Source organism: Ursus americanus, chromosome 5 (assembly GCF_024610735.1).
Source record: "Ursus americanus isolate L20-20 chromosome 5, mUrsAme1.1.p, whole genome shotgun sequence".
NCBI classification, from domain to species: Eukaryota; Metazoa; Chordata; class Mammalia; order Carnivora; family Ursidae; genus Ursus; species Ursus americanus.
This window is the reverse complement of record NC_142131.1, coordinates 59,799,821-59,815,374: the sequence shown is the minus strand read 5'-3', so window position 1 is coordinate 59,815,374 and position 15,554 is coordinate 59,799,821. Positions and strand designations below refer to the sequence as shown.

General features: G+C 37.1%; 1 protein-coding gene across 3 annotated transcripts in view; it reads left to right on the top strand.

Moving 5' to 3' along the window:
* RAD50 (RAD50 double strand break repair protein) overlaps nucleotides 1–15,554 on the top strand; it is a 127,654-nt gene that overhangs the window by 46,970 nt on the left and 65,130 nt on the right. For all 3 annotated transcript variants that reach the window (XM_087862289.1, XM_045794733.2, XM_087862290.1), the window contains 2 exons: nucleotides 1,102–1,185; nucleotides 15,305–15,456. In XM_087862289.1, coding sequence (XP_087718415.1) covers nucleotides 1,102–1,185; nucleotides 15,305–15,456 — 236 coding nt within the window. The remainder of the gene's footprint in view (nucleotides 1–1,101; nucleotides 1,186–15,304; nucleotides 15,457–15,554) is intronic.

The window sequence follows — 15,554 nt, the reverse complement described above, 5'->3', positions numbered from 1 at the left end:
GAGTTTAGGACTGTTACCTAGTCAAAATAGAAAATTGGAGCACAGCTTACTTTGACTTTTTAAGGCCCAGGGAATATTTAGAAATTTGAGTTGGACCCAGAAGTGGTATGCAGTTACGGGAAGAGAACAGCCAAGAGACTGTCTGCTCTTTAAGGGTGACTTGAGAAAAAGGGCGTTGTATAACGGAGAAGACCAAACAAAGCAAAAGGATACAGAAAGTTATCGAGTTGAGCATTGAATGCCACACGCTTGTCTACTTTTGCTTATGTGAAAAAAATTATTGAATGCCTGTTGTGTACCGAGAATTGTATTAAGCGTTCTACTAGAAGGGAGACTGCCATAGTGTTTATGAACACTAGCTGTCCAAATACATATAATTTGCTTCACCTTTTATTACTTATGTGACTGGGCAAGATGAGCCAAATGCATTGTGCTTTAGTTTTCTCATAAAATGGAGATAGAAGAGTTTTTTACAACCTAATATTAATGTGAAAGTTAAGTGGTTAATGTACCTAAAGGTGGAAGGTTAGTAAAATACGTGGCACATAGAAGTCCTATGTAATTATTAGCCATTTTTTAATATTTTACTTTAAAAAATTTTGGCTTTATCGGGGTGTGATTCATATATAAAATCGTACGATATTTAAAGGATATATCGGGGTGATTTGGTGACTACATTGTGAAAGGATCCCTCCTTTCAAGTTAATTAACACATCTATCACCTCTTTTTTTTTTTCGGTAAGAATATTTTAAGTTTTACCTTCAGCAGATCTCATTTATACAAAACAGTGTTCTCAACTATGGTAACCGTATTTTACATTAGCCATTGTTATTAAATTAGTTTGAAAGCTTTTAATTGGAAATAGAGGATTTTTTTAAAATAATAATTTTTTGTTTTAGTATACCTTTTTAATTACTAGTTTTTCCATGCAGTTATCCTTTAACACCTAATTATATCTATAGTACAGGTTTTATAGTATCAGATTTTATTTTATATCTTTTATAGTTTCTGTGGTAATATTTTTATAACAAATTAACATCTTACAATAAAACTTCTCTGGTTCCCTTATTACTAAATAATATAATTTTCTATTTTTTTAGACCATCATTGAATGTCTGAAATATATTTGTACTGGAGATTTTCCTCCTGGAACCAAAGGAAATACATTTGTTCATGATCCCAAGGTAATGGTGCTAGTGAACTTAAATTTTGTTTTGTTTAATATTTTATTTATTTAATTGAGAGAGAGAGAGAGAATGAGCAGTGGGGAGGGCCAGAGGGAGAGAGCAGAGAAGCAGACTCCCTTGCTAAGCAGGAATCCCAATGCAGGGCTCAAGATCCAGGCTCCAGGGCCTGGAGATCATTACCTGAGCCAGAGGCAGATGCTTAACCAACTGAGCCACCCAGGCATCCTGAACTTAAGTATTTTCAAAGTAAAATTTTTATAATTATAAAAGTAATAAGGCTTATTGTAGAAAACTTGGCAATCTAAAAGTATAAAGAGATAGGAAAGTCCACACAGTCTTATCACCCTGTGACAACCACTGTTGACATTTTCATGTATTTTATTCTCCTGTACATACAGTCTTACATAGCTGAAGTCATACCCTAATTTTGTATTCTGATGATTTTTCCCACTTAACATTATCATAAGGTCCCGTGTCATTAAAGAATAAATTAAATTCTTAATCTAGGGGTTTGGCCTATGGATGCTGCTTTTATTCTTTATACTTTTTGTATGTCTGAAATATTTCCTACTTAAAACGTGTAACCTATTATGAACATTTTTAATAGTTGCATAATTTTCTTGTATTTAGATTGCTTTTAATTTTCATTAAAATGTGCCATAATTTAAGTCTTTGTGTATGAATCTTTGAATTACAGTGTTTATACCATTACCGAGTATAAAGGACATAGAAGTTTCTTTTCTATGTGTTTTGACTTACAGCTTTTTCTGGTTATATATATAGAGTGGGTTCATGTGCCTCTCTCAGTTACTTGCCAGTCCTTCTTAGTATTTCGTTATATATTTCTCCTGGGCTTTTTTCTGTGTTTATAAAAACATATTTGTGTGTGGATATAAATACACTAAAACGTAAATATTTCAAAACACCCATAGCATTTTATACTATTGCGTGAATCAAATTTTTTAGTGACATGCTACACATACATTAATAGATACATGCACAGTTTTATTTTATCGGTATTAATTACTCAAATTACTAATCCACCACGTTTATATTCTATAGTTTATTCAGTTGACCCCTGCTGATGGTCATTTAAAGTGTTGCCACTTGGAACCATCAATAGGGGGTCAACTGAAGAAACTGTAGAATATAAACTTAGTAATTGTGAAAGTATTTATAAACTTTTCTCTTAGAGATGGTAAAATCATCTAGTACATTGACTGAGCCCTCTCTGCAATGACTATTTCACGCCTTCTCTTTCCTTAAACCAGCAATCTACTCTCCTCAGTTGATGATCTTGCCTTGTAATTTATTGAAAAATTAGGAATCAGGTAAAAAGTACCTCATTTTCCAGTCTTCAAATCTTCCCAACTACCCTTCATTTGTACCGGTACTCTTTTCTCTTGTAGTAAGGGTAAATTGTTTACTGTTTTATCCAAAGGCAACCAGCTCTTCTTGGAGGCTGGAACCAGTCAATCCCTTTTGTCAGTGCAAGCGTTTTGCTTTTCAGTTACCTTCTTGCTTCAGTATAGCACTTTCTCCCTCTTTATAGGATCATTCATATCAGCATGTTCAGATAGCTGTAGTTTACAGACAAAAAACTCTCCCTTTACTCCAGATCACCCTCTGGCTACTACCTCTGTTCAGGCTTATAGCTCAGTTCACAAGAGTTGTATGTACTCATCGTCTTCACTTCATTGCTTCCCATTTTGTCCCCAACCTGCTCTGTTTGGATTTTTCCCCCGTACTAAAATAGCTGTTATAAGACTGTCAGTAGTCTTCATGGTGTCAGATAAAGTGGTCATTTTCTAATTCTCAGTAATTTCTCAGAAGATTTGATGTAGCTCCTTATTCTCTTTTTAAAAAGACATTGCTCTTGGCTTCCATAGCATCATTATCTCATACCTCCTTTTTCATTGGCCATATTTTAGTCTCCTTAGTCTGTTTTTGCCTTACTCTTCTTGGGTGATCTCATTCATTCTCATGGCTTTAAGTGCTGCTTATATGCATATTATTCTTGATTTATATATTTAACCCAACCTTTTTTCCTCAACTCTAGCTGTATCTGTCTAGCTGTTTTGTTTGGATATTTAATGCACATCTCTTTCACATGTTCAAAATGGAACTCGTGGTTCCCTGTTCCCCTGTTCCTCTTACATTCTCAATCTGGTACTACCTCCATACTCTCTGGTTTAATAAATGATATCACCATCCACAGTTTTGTTACCTGTTAGAATGCTTAGTTGAACTTGAATCTAAGTTCAGTAAAATAAATCGTCTGAGTCTGGGGGGGGGTGGACATCCAAAATGTCCAGTAGGCAAATAGGGGAGAGTTTCATGAAGGTGGTTCTCCCAGGGTAAGGCTCATCCATTGCATTAAAATATGTCTAGAATTTGTCCCTTTATTCCATCTTTGCTGCTCCTCTCCCAGTCTAAGCCACCTTCCTCTTCCCTTTAAGTTATTCTGATAGTCTCCAGACTGGTTTTCCTGCCCTCATTCTTGAAGTTCTGTCTTCCACACGGCAACCGGAGTTACCTTTTAAACATTCATTCTAGAGAGAAGAGTTGTTCACAGTCTGTGGGAGTAACATTCCAGTTAGTGTTAGTACTAAGTACAAAGTCCCTGAAGTAGGCGCATGTTTGATGTGTTGAAGAAATCACAAGGAGCAGCAAAGTGGCAAGGAGATGACTGGTAGAAAATTAAATCAGAGAGATAGGACCAGGTTCTGCAAGCCCTTGGGTTCTGTTCTCATTTAAATAGGAATCTTTTGAAAGAAAGAATGCAGAAGGGCATGGTATTTTAAAGCAATCAGTCTGGCAGCTGAGAGAAGACTATAGGTGGTAAGGGTAGAAGGGTGGAGACTAATAAAGGTGATTTCATGATAACCCGGGTGAGATATATTGGTGTTTTGATTAAGGTGGTAATGGTAGAAATGCTGAGAACTGCTTGGATTTGGGATGCATTTTAAAGGTAGTACCAACAGATGAGTTGATGATTTGGATAATGGTGTATGAGAGAAGTAGAAGCATCAAACAGAACTCTCAAGTTTTTTGACTTGAAAAACCAGATAAGGTAGTATCACCGTTTATCGTAATGAGGAAACTCTGGAAAAGGAAATTTGGGTGGCTCTGGTTTAAACATGTAAATTTGGGGTGTGAGATAACCAAAATGTCCAGTAGGCAAATAGTATGTCCAGGGGAGAGTTTCGAGCTAGAGAAAGAAAATTAGGAATCATTGATGTATATAGTTAGTTATCTGTAATTTGTTTTAAAGCCTGATGGGATCACATGAGATGCGAATATAGAGAAGAGATGTAAGATTTTTTTTTTTAAGATTTTATTTATTTATTTGAGAGAGCGAGAGAGCACAAGCATGGGATGTGGCAGGCAGAGGGAGAAGCAGGCTCCCCGCTGAGCAGGGATCCTGATGCGGAACTCGATCCCAGGACCCCAGGACCCCAGGATCATGACCTGAGCCGAAGGCAGATGCTTAACTGACTGAGCCACCCAGGTGTCCCGAGATTGAAAATCTTAACCTAGAGCCACATTAGCAGGTAGAAATTGGGACAAGGAGGAGGCACCTGCAAAAGATGCTAAAAGAATAAGGGGTAAAGTAGGGAAAACTGAGAGAGTGGGGTCTTGGAAGAAAAGAAGAGGAAGTGTTAACACGAAGGAGGTGTTGGCTGGGTCAAATATGTTGATAGCTCAAGTAAGGAATGTCGGGCTATGTGGAGGCCGTTGGCCATCTTGACAACCAGTTTCAGTAATGTGGGAAAACGGGAGTTAAGAAAGGGAAACAGTTTTTTGTGAGTTTGCTTTGAGTGGAAAGAAGAAGGTAGCTGAAAAGTTTGTGGGATCAAGGAGAGTTTTGTTGACTATTATTCTGATTTTGTTGTGTCTTATTTTTGTTCTTCTGGATGTTTCTATGTTGATTGATGCTCTAGCATCTCTGACAGTCTCAGTCACCCATTCCCCTTTCCAAATGCTTCTTTCTAGAGATGTTTTTCTCAGCTATGTGCTCATGTCCTCTGGTTCTTCTGGCCTTGGTCGTTAAGTTTTCCTCACTTAACTACCCGCTTTCAGGTGTTCTCATTTCCCAGTTCTGAACTCCCACCCACAGTTTTGTTCATCAGCTCTTCTCTCTTGAGTTATTCTCCTCACCTGAGTTGCCCACATGCCCTCGATTTTCCCATCCCTGCTCTGTTCTTCTCATCATTTCAGTTCATCTTACATATTCAGCTTCTCTTGTCTTGTCTTTGCTTTATTTTGTCCCTGCACCTAATACTGTTTACCTTGTCTTAACACCTGTTTTTTGGCTGCTCCTCCTCACCAGTCTTTCTTACCTGTGTTCAGTTATTTCTCTCTTCTTAGGAACTTTGATTTCCATATTGTTCCATTTGCCTACCTTCCCCCTTTCTCAGTCCTTCCCATTAATTCTCTGACCTCGTTCACATCTCTTCAGTTGACCTGAGCCCTCAAAATCTCAGTGCTGCTGTCTGCATCTCATCAGTTTTGATTGGCTTCTGGTTGATACTGTAAATTAACCAGTTGCTTATTTCTGCAGCTGTTTATCACACATTGCTCCCATATTTGTGTTTTTAAGCACTATAGGATTTAACTCATGTGGGATAAATATGGGATAAAGCATCTATATGGAATAGAGCATTTGTAGACTAATAGAAATGACACTGGACAGAGGAAAAAAATTGATGCAGGAGAAGGGATAATTGCCGAGTTAAATCCTGGAGTAGGCAAGAAGAGATAGGATCCATTGCTTGACTGAAGGAGTTAATAGGAGTATACCCTGTTTTTTGTAAGAGGATGGCAGGCACAGCTTATAATTATTAAATTTAGAGGTGAGAGAATAAATCAGTTGTCTTTAGATTGTTTCTATATTCTCAGTGGAAAAAAGTGAAATCGTTGGCTGAGTGTGGGAGAAGGAGTTTATAGAGGCTTGAAAATGTGTGAAGTAGTTTTTAGCTCAGAGGTAAGTTGATTAGAAGTGTTAGAGGGTTACATTATGGTGTCATTGGGTCACTTGAGGTTTGTGGGTGAAAGTTTGTAAGAAGACCAGTCATCATGGTTGTGATTCTTCTGTCTAGTTCAGCGGCTCAATGGTGAGCACTGAGCAAGTTGGAAAGTTGGATTTCATCAAGGGCTGAGTAAATTGGAAGGTAGAATTTAATCCATTGCCTGGTAAATAGAGTGAAGACAGTGAGAAGCAAGTAATTGATTATATTCTTAATGCATTTACTTATTTGATCAATCCCTGTGTTTGTAATGAATCTCCCATCACTATATTAGGGCTCCCAAAACCCCATGCTTGACTGATCCTTCCCCATGTGAAAGCCCTCTTCACCCTGCTTGGGCTCTGACTCCTCATGCTGGTCCCCTCCCATGGATGGTTTCCCATCCTGCTTTGACTTCCCATGGTAGACCACCTCCCCACTACCCTCAATGGGTATCTTACTCACCCTTCTCAGTCTCTGATAATGTTTACTAGGTGGACTCTTGTAGGGATGGCCTCTTTCATCTGGAATCTCAATTACCCCAGCAAACTTTACTTCTTGTGGATTCCCTCCTTAACATTGTCAGCCTCTGAAATTCCCGCATTATGTTTTCCCCCAGTGTGGACACCCTCTTCCCCTTGAGCTGGCTCTTCCCTACTTACAGATGCCCTTTTCATCCTGTTTGAACTTGGACACCCTTGGACTATTGAAACCCTGTGGCAAGCTGTCTGCTCACGTGGACACCTTTCTCAGCCTACGCAGTTATCCTGCTCTAGGCTGAGTTGCCATGCCCCCCCACCTTCAGCCGGCATGAATACATACCTTCCTCTACCCTATCTGATGGTTTTCCAACTAGATTGTGTGGAAAGGGAAGGGCTTAAATTATTTTATTGTTTTATTCTTTGGCTAGAAATTATTTTATTGTTTTATTCTTTATTCTTTTATTCTTTTGTTCTAAAGTGTAGTATTTATTTTGTTGTCTTAAAAAAATCTAAATTAGTCCTTTTTTTTCCCCCAAGATTTTATTTATTTTTCAGAGAGGGGGAGAGTGGGAGAGGGAGAGAGAGAGAGAGAGAGAGCATGAGCACAAGCCAGGGGAGAAGCAGGCTCCCCACTGAGCAGGGAGCCCGAAGCAGGACTCGATCCCAGGACCCTGGGATCCTGACCTGAGCTGAAGGCAGATGTTTTAATGGATTGAGCCACCCAGGTGTCCCCTAAATTACTCCTTTTGAAGAGACTCTTCCTCAGTATGCTCACCAACAATATCGTGATTGCAATGCTACAAGATACCCTTTGGTTAAATTCTACTTAGTAATTTGATACCTGCCTGGTAGGTAAGTCCTAGAAAGGTAGATGCCATGGAGAATGAATGTTTATTTGACTTGCTGGTAGGGAATGTTTAAACAAATTAACTCATTTTCTAGGACATAGATGCATAATTCCTTTAACTACAGTGGATTAAAACCTCAGCAACTATTTTCCTTTCATAGGTGAATATCAATATCTTGCCATTTCCTCAGTGAGACATCTATATCCTAAGAGGCAGCTCCTTTTTTTGTTTTTTTGTTTCAGTTCTACAGTTTTAGTTGTTTAGTGTTACATTAGTTTCAGATGCACAACATAGTAATTCAGTAGTTCTGTACATTGCACAGTGCTTACCACTATAACTTTAGTTAACATCTGTCGTCATGCTAAAATGTTACTGCAGAATTATTTTTTTTTAAGATTTTATTTATTTGTCAGAGAGCACGCACAAACGGGGAGCGTCAGGCAGAGGGAGAAGCAGGCTTCCGGCTGAGCAGGGAGCCCGATGAGGGACTTGATCCCAGGACCCTGGGATCATGACCTGAGCCGAAGGCAGACGCTTAACTGGCTGAGCCTCCCAGGTGTCCCTGTTATTGCAGTATTTTTGAGCTATTCTCTATGCTGTACTTTTCATCTCTGTGACTTACTTATTTTGGAAGCTCGTACCTCTTAATCCTCTTGATCTATGTCACCCCTTCCCCTACTCCCCTGCCCTCCGGCAACCACCAGTTGTCTATACTTGTGAGTCTTCTTCTGTTTGTTCTTTTTTTTAACTGGCTTTTTAGATTCCATGTATACGTGAAATCGTACAGTATTTGTCTTTCTCTGACTTATTTCATGTGTAATATTTCTGTTTTTAGTATTTAAGGAACCTCCATACTGTTTTCCACAATGGTTGCGCCAAGTTACATTTCTACCAGCAGTGCATGAGGGTTCGCTTTTCTCCATATCCTCACCAACACTTAACTATTTCTTGCGTTTTTGATATTAGCCATTCGGACTGGAGTGAAGTAATGTCTCTGTGGTTTTAATTTGCATTTCCCAGATGATGTAATGTCGAGCATTTTTTCATGTGTCTTTTGGCCATCTGTGTGTCTTTGGGAAAATATCTGTCTATTCCGCTCCTCTGGTATTTTTAATCCAATTATTTGGTTTTTTGGTGTTGAGTTGAATGAGGTGTTTTTTGGTTTTTTTTGTTTGTTTTGTTTTGGTTTTTGGTTTTTGGTTTTTTTTTGGATACTAACCTCTTATCAGATATATCATTTGTAAATACTGTCTTCCATTCATTAGGTTGCCTTTTTGTTTTTTTTGATAGTTTACTTGCCTGTACAAAAGCTTTTTATTTTGGTATAATCCCATTAGTTTATTTTTGCTTTTCTTTCTTTTACCTGAGGAGAGACATATTCATAAATATATTGCTGGGGTGATGTCCTCCAGATTACTGTGTTTTCTTTTAGGGAGTTTTATGGTTTCACGTCTCACATTTAGGACTTTAATCCATTTTGAGTTCATTTTTGTGTATGGTTAAAGTAAGTGGTCCAGTTTCATTGCTTCATATGTAACTGTCCAGTTTTCCTAGCACCATTTATTGATGAAACTGTTTTTTCTCTATTGTATATTCTTGTCTCCTTTGTTGTGGATTAATTGACCATATAAGCATTGGTTTATTTCTGGGCTTTCTATTCTGTTCTTTTGATCTGTGTGTCTATCTTTGTATCGGTACCATCCTGTTTGATTACTACAACTTTGTAGTATTTCTTGAAATTTGGGGTTGTGATACCTCCAGCTTTGTTGTTCTTTCCGAGATTGCTTTGGCTTTTCAGGGTCTTCTGTGTGTGATTCCATACAGATTTTAGGACTACGTGTTCTAGTTCTGTGAAAAATGCTGTTGGTATTTTAATAGGGATTGCGTTGAATCTTTGCATTGCTTTGGGTAGTATGGACATTTTAACAGTATTCTTCCAATCCATGAGCATGGCATATCTTTCTGTTTGTATCATCTTCAATTTCTTTCATCATCGTCTTCCAGTTTTTAGAGTATAGGTCTTTCTCCTCCTTGGTTAAGTTTATTCTTGGGCATTTTATTCCTTTTGGTGCAATTGTAAATGGGATTGTTTTCTCAATTTTTCTTTTTTCTACTTTGTTAATGTATAGAAATGCAGCGGATTTCTATATATTAATTTTAAATCCTGCATCTTGTGAGCAGCCAGTCCAGCGACAACTCCCTCCTCAGTTCTGAAGCTGTTATGCAGGCTGTCTTCCTGTTTCTCCTGGATTACTCCCTACCTCCTGTCTTGCCTCAGTGCAGTTTGTTTATCGTGAAGGCAAAGTGATTCATCTAAAATGCATATCTACTACATGCATTTACCCTGGATTAATCCCCTCAGTGACTTTCCATTACCTTAGCTCCAAAGCCCTTTCAGAAGGCTCTTAATTTTGGAGCCGTTTCCTGTCTTTACTCCCCTTTCCCTTACTTTCTGCACCATACTTTCTGAAATTACTTTTATTCAGTGACTCAGGTCTTTTCATCTGGCTAACTCCTGCCCATCTGGCAGTTCTCAGTTTAAACATTCACTTCCTCTAGAAAACCTTCCCAGAACTCTCCTAGGTAGAGTAGATGCCCCTACTTTGTGTTCCCAGAGCGTCTTGTATATCTCTTAAGATGATGTTTAACACACCTTTTCTGCTCTTCTATTTAACCTGTCTTCCATACTTCAAAGGAAAAACTTTCCTTTGTTTCCAAACCAAAACAACACATGGAAGTTCTAAGTGCTTAATAAATTTCTGCTTCATCATTTTTGAATGATTTGATGAATTAATATCAAAGTTAGATCTATCCCAAAAAGTTATTAAAAGGCCAACAAAAGACAGTCTGTGACTAAAAAAAAATGCAGGTTTCAGGACTTGTGTTTTGGTGATAGAGTAGTAATTAGTAAACTCTGGTTTCCAAGATAAACAACTACAAAACTGAAACAAATAATTGAAGCAGCTGTTTTTAGGTATTGGACAACAGATGATGCAGGGCTGTGATCTTGAGAACAGAGAAATATGTGATGTGACTACACATTCATTCTAGCTTTCTGCACATGGAATTAGAACCCAACAGAGAATAGTGGTATTGCTAGGTAGATGAAACAGAGGTAGAAGTGTGGGTTTACTGAGGTGGCTGAAAATTGTGGGAAAGATACAGGAGTGGGGTTGCTTTGCAGAGATGGGCACCAGAAATCAATGTAAGGGACTGTTGAATCTTTGGCTAGATACTAAGCTACGTGTGTCCAGGACAAGATTCAGTGAGGACTAGCAGAGAACAGCTACTGGGGTAGCGGAGTGGGACTGTGAGCTGAATGGACATTCTAGAGGTTACACACTGCTAGGTGACATTTGAGTTTTGATATGCCAGAGTAGGGAGGCCTTCTGGAACCCTAGCATTGTTTTGAGACCTCAGAAGGGCCATCCTAACAAATCTAAAATAAGCTTTGACAGAATCAGGGTGTGTTTCCAATAAATTAACTGCTTGCTAAAACAAAACTCAGCACTTTTTAAAGGAAGTTGACACAGTCCAGACTCTCAGTGTAGCATCTACAGTGTCCAAGAGTCTAAGATATAAATTTTTAAAAAATAGTGGCTATATGAAGAAGCAAATGTGATCCATAACTGGAAGAAAAAAAGTGCATAGAAACAGATCTAGAGGTAACAGATATTGGAATTAGCAGACAAGGATACACAAGTTCGACAATTGAAAGGAAAAGATGGCCATATGTGTAGAGAACAATCTTAACAGAGAAAACAAAAAGAGACCCAAGAAACTCAACACATCACAAATAGCATAAACACATTTATGTTGTGGATTATATTTGAACTGCTGAAAACCAAAGATAAAAAGAAAATTTTAGCAGACTGAGCAAAAAGTAAAACATTATGCAGAGGAGAAAAACAGTGATGACTGACTTGTCATCAAAAGTCATCCAAGCCAGGAGATAGGTGCTGGAGAATAAAATTCAGTTTAAAATTCTATATCCATCAGAAATAGCCTTCAAAAAATAAAGATGTGATGGAGTACATTTTCAGATTTTTTTTTTTTTTTTTTTTTTTAGGAATGACAGTTATTTGTTCATCAGCACGCTTGTACCATGTTAAAGAAATGTTAAAAGGAGTTTCTCAAGGTTAGGGGAAATGATACTAAATTAGTCTTAGAGTAAAAGTTGCTCTAGATCCCCCTTTACAATCTTTAAAAACAAAGTCTCATAAGGATCAAACTTTGAAAACTCAACTGCATGCTTGCACAAAGTTCAATACTCATTAAAGGAGTAAAACAAAATTCTTTATTCAACAATGTAAAATTCACAGTAAAAAATGTCCAGCCATGCAAAGAAGCAGGGAACCCATAACCAGGAGAAAATTCAGTCATAGAATCAGATCCAAAATGAAAGAGATAATAGAATTAGCAGACAGCCTTAAAACATTACAAATCTTATAAATGTGTAGAAAGATGTAAAGGAAAACATAAGCATCATGAGAAAAATGAAAGATTAAAACAAAAAAGACCCAAATAAAGTAAAAGGAATAATAGTGTTTTTAAATACAGTACAGATAGGTTAAAAGTAAACAGATGGAAAAAACTAAAATATGCCAACTAATAAGAAAACTGAAGTGGCAAGAGGCACCTGGGTGGCTTAGTTGGTTAAGCATCTGCCTTCGGCTCAGGTCATGATCGAGCCCTGCATCAGGCTCCCTGCTCAGCAGGAAGTCTGCCTCTCCCTCTGCCTCTGCTCTTCCCCCTGCTTGTGCATTCTCTCCCTCTTTCTCTCTCTCTCAAATAAATAAATAAATAATCTAAAGAACCAAAACAACAAAACTGAAGTGGCTGTATTTATATTAGACCATATAGTTCAGAATCAGTAATTTTAGTGGGGTAAAAAGACAAATTTTATGATCGTAAAGTTATGGGTTCAGTTCACCAAGAGGATACAACAATTCTAAATGTATAAAGCTTCAATATAGAAGATACAAGAATCTATGGAAACAAAAGGAGAAATAAACAAATATACAGCTATAGTAGATCTCAACACCCTTCCTGGTAGAAAAACCAGAAAAGGAGGCAAAATATCAGTAAGGATATGGAAAATTTTAATACTGTTAACCCAATTAACCTAACTGACATTTATAGGATCCACCAATGAACAACTGACTATACTTTATTTTCAACACACATGGAACATTCACAGATATTCTGGACCATAAATAAGTGTAAGTAAGTTAAAGGATTGAAGTCATACAGTGTGTTCTCTGACTACACTAGAAGTGAACTAGAAATCGCAACAAAACTAACTGGAAAATCTCTAATATTTGAAAATTAAGTAGCTCACTTCTAAATAACCCATGGATTAAGAGAGCACAAGGGAAATTAGAAAATACGTCAAATAAAAATAGAAGAATTTATGGGATGTAGCTAAATAATGCTTAGAAATTTATAGAATCAAGCATTAGAAAAAATATCTAAAAGTAATTACCTGAGAGCTTCTATCTTAAGCTTGAAAAAGACGAGCTATTTAAACTCAAAATAGGCAAAGGGGAGAAATTAAATAACGATAAGAGCAAAAATAAGTGAAATAGAATATAAGGACAACAGAGAAAACCAGTGAAACCAGAAGCTAGTTCTTTAAAAAAAAAAAAAAGTCAATAAAGTTAATAAACCTCTAAGCAACATGATCAAGAAAAAGAAGACAAATTATCAATATTCGGAGTAAAAGAGGCAACATCACTGCATATCCTACAGGCATTGTATAGGTAACAAGACAATATTCTTAGCAACTTTATGCCAATAAATTCAACTTAGATGAAACTGACAAATTCTGTTGAGGACACCAGCCATTAAAGGTCACCCAAGAAAAAATATACCTGTTGAAGAAATTGACAGTTAAAAACCTCATGATGAGAACTTTAGGTCCTGATGATATCCCTGAATTCTACCAGACATTTTAGGAAGAAATAATGTCAGTTCTACACAAACTCTTGCAGAAAAGAGAGGCAGAGGAGGTATGTCCCAACTCATTTTATGAGGCTAACATTACCCTGATACCAAAACTAGAGAAAGACGTTACAGGAGAACTACAGGTTGATACGTCTGATGAACAAAAATGCAAAAATCTGTAGGAAAATGGTAACCAACCAAATTCATTAATATGCCGATAGAGATAATACACCATGAGTAAAATAAGTTGGGTTTATCTCAGGAATGCAAGGATTGTTTAACATTTGAAAACCAATCAGTATAATTTGCCACATTAACAGAATAAAGGAGAAAAATCATATGAGCATCAGTAAATGCAAAAACATTTAAATTCGTGAGGTGCCTGGGTGGCTCAGTCCATTGAGCATTTGACTCGGTTTCTGCTCAGGTCATGATGTCACGAGTCATGAGATCTAGCCGCACGGTGGGCTCCCCATTCAGTGGGGAGTCTGCTTGAAGATTCTCTCCCTCTGCTCCTCTGCCCACTTGTGCCTGTGCTTGCTCTCTAAAACATATCTTTAAAAACAAAATAAATTCAATATTCATGGTAAAAAATCAGCACCTTCCTTCATCCCTAGTTAATTCAGTACAAAAGCCAGTTGGTGAAGCTGAGGGAGGAAGGCATTCACAGAAGCTAACTGTAGCCTCCTGATTGGGAATTGGGAGTTCAAGTGAGGAATGTAGGAGTCTATAATGATATTTTTTAAATGAAAATAAATAATGGGGGAAAAACAAAGCCCTTCCTTATAATAGAATCTTAACAAATAAATGAAGGAAAAACAATGGAACTAGAAAATTACTATTTGTTAGCTATCATAGAGATGGTTCATTCAGGTAAGAAACATTAATAGATACTAAAACTAGTGGAAGAAGGTTTGATGAAGTATGAGATATTAACATGGTCTCGATGTATCTCTCCCCCAAATATATATTAATAGCAAAGTATAAGAAATAACTTTATGGTAGAGAAGTGTGGCAGATACCACCATTATCCCAGAAGGAGGATAAATTGAAATCATGTCCCATTTGACAAGATGCAAAGAAAGGAATACACATCACTTCTGTAATATTCCTGCCAAAGGTGCATAATCTGATTCTGATTCATGAGGAAATACTAGACAAACCCAAATTTTGGGAGATAGTCTGTAAAATAATGTTTTCTAATTTTCAGAGTTATCCATCATTAAAGTCAAGGAAAATCTGAGGAACAGTCCCAGACTGAAAGAAACTAGAGGCATGACAACAATATACAGTGTGTAATGCAATATATAATTCTGACCTAGATCCGTTTGTTGTAAAGGACATATTGGAACAATTGGCAAAACTTGAATCTGGGGACCATGATTCTAAATTTCCTGATTTTTGCGTTTGGCAGTGTCCCTGTTTTGTAGGAAATCTTGATGGGGCATCAAATCAGCAGCTTAATCTCAAGTGGTTCGGGGAGAAAAGTTTTGTATACTGCATTTTTCCTTTTCTGTGGGCATGTGTATGTTTTAAAAAATCTTTTGGAAAACACTTTTGATACTTAAGAAGGTAAAATTTATTTATTTGAAAAATCTACATACCTGATCTCCTAATGATACTGAATAACGGGTAGAAAATAATTTTAGTAAGTCAATTAAAGAGTATTCTTTTCCTCCGATATATTGAATAGCAAGTAAAAATGTCACTCATTTTGGATGTTTTAAGTTTTTCTTTTTTGTTCTCATTTTTGGTAAGATTGCTTGTCTTTTCTTTTAGAACTAATGCTCTGGTACTTAGGTGGCATAATTTTCTCCATTCACCTTCAAAGGTTGCTCAAGAAACAGATGTTAGAGCCCAGATCCGCCTGCAGTTTCGTGATGTCAATGGAGAACTTACAGCTGTACAGAGATCTATGGTGTGTACTCAGAAAAGCAAAAAGACAGAATTTAAAACCCTGGAAGGAGTCATTACTAGAACAAAGTAGGTGTTTATTTTATATTTGAATATCTATTCATTTTCAGTCATTTAGGTTCATAAGAACCTAATGGGTTTTTTCCCATTATTTTAGGGGGACATTA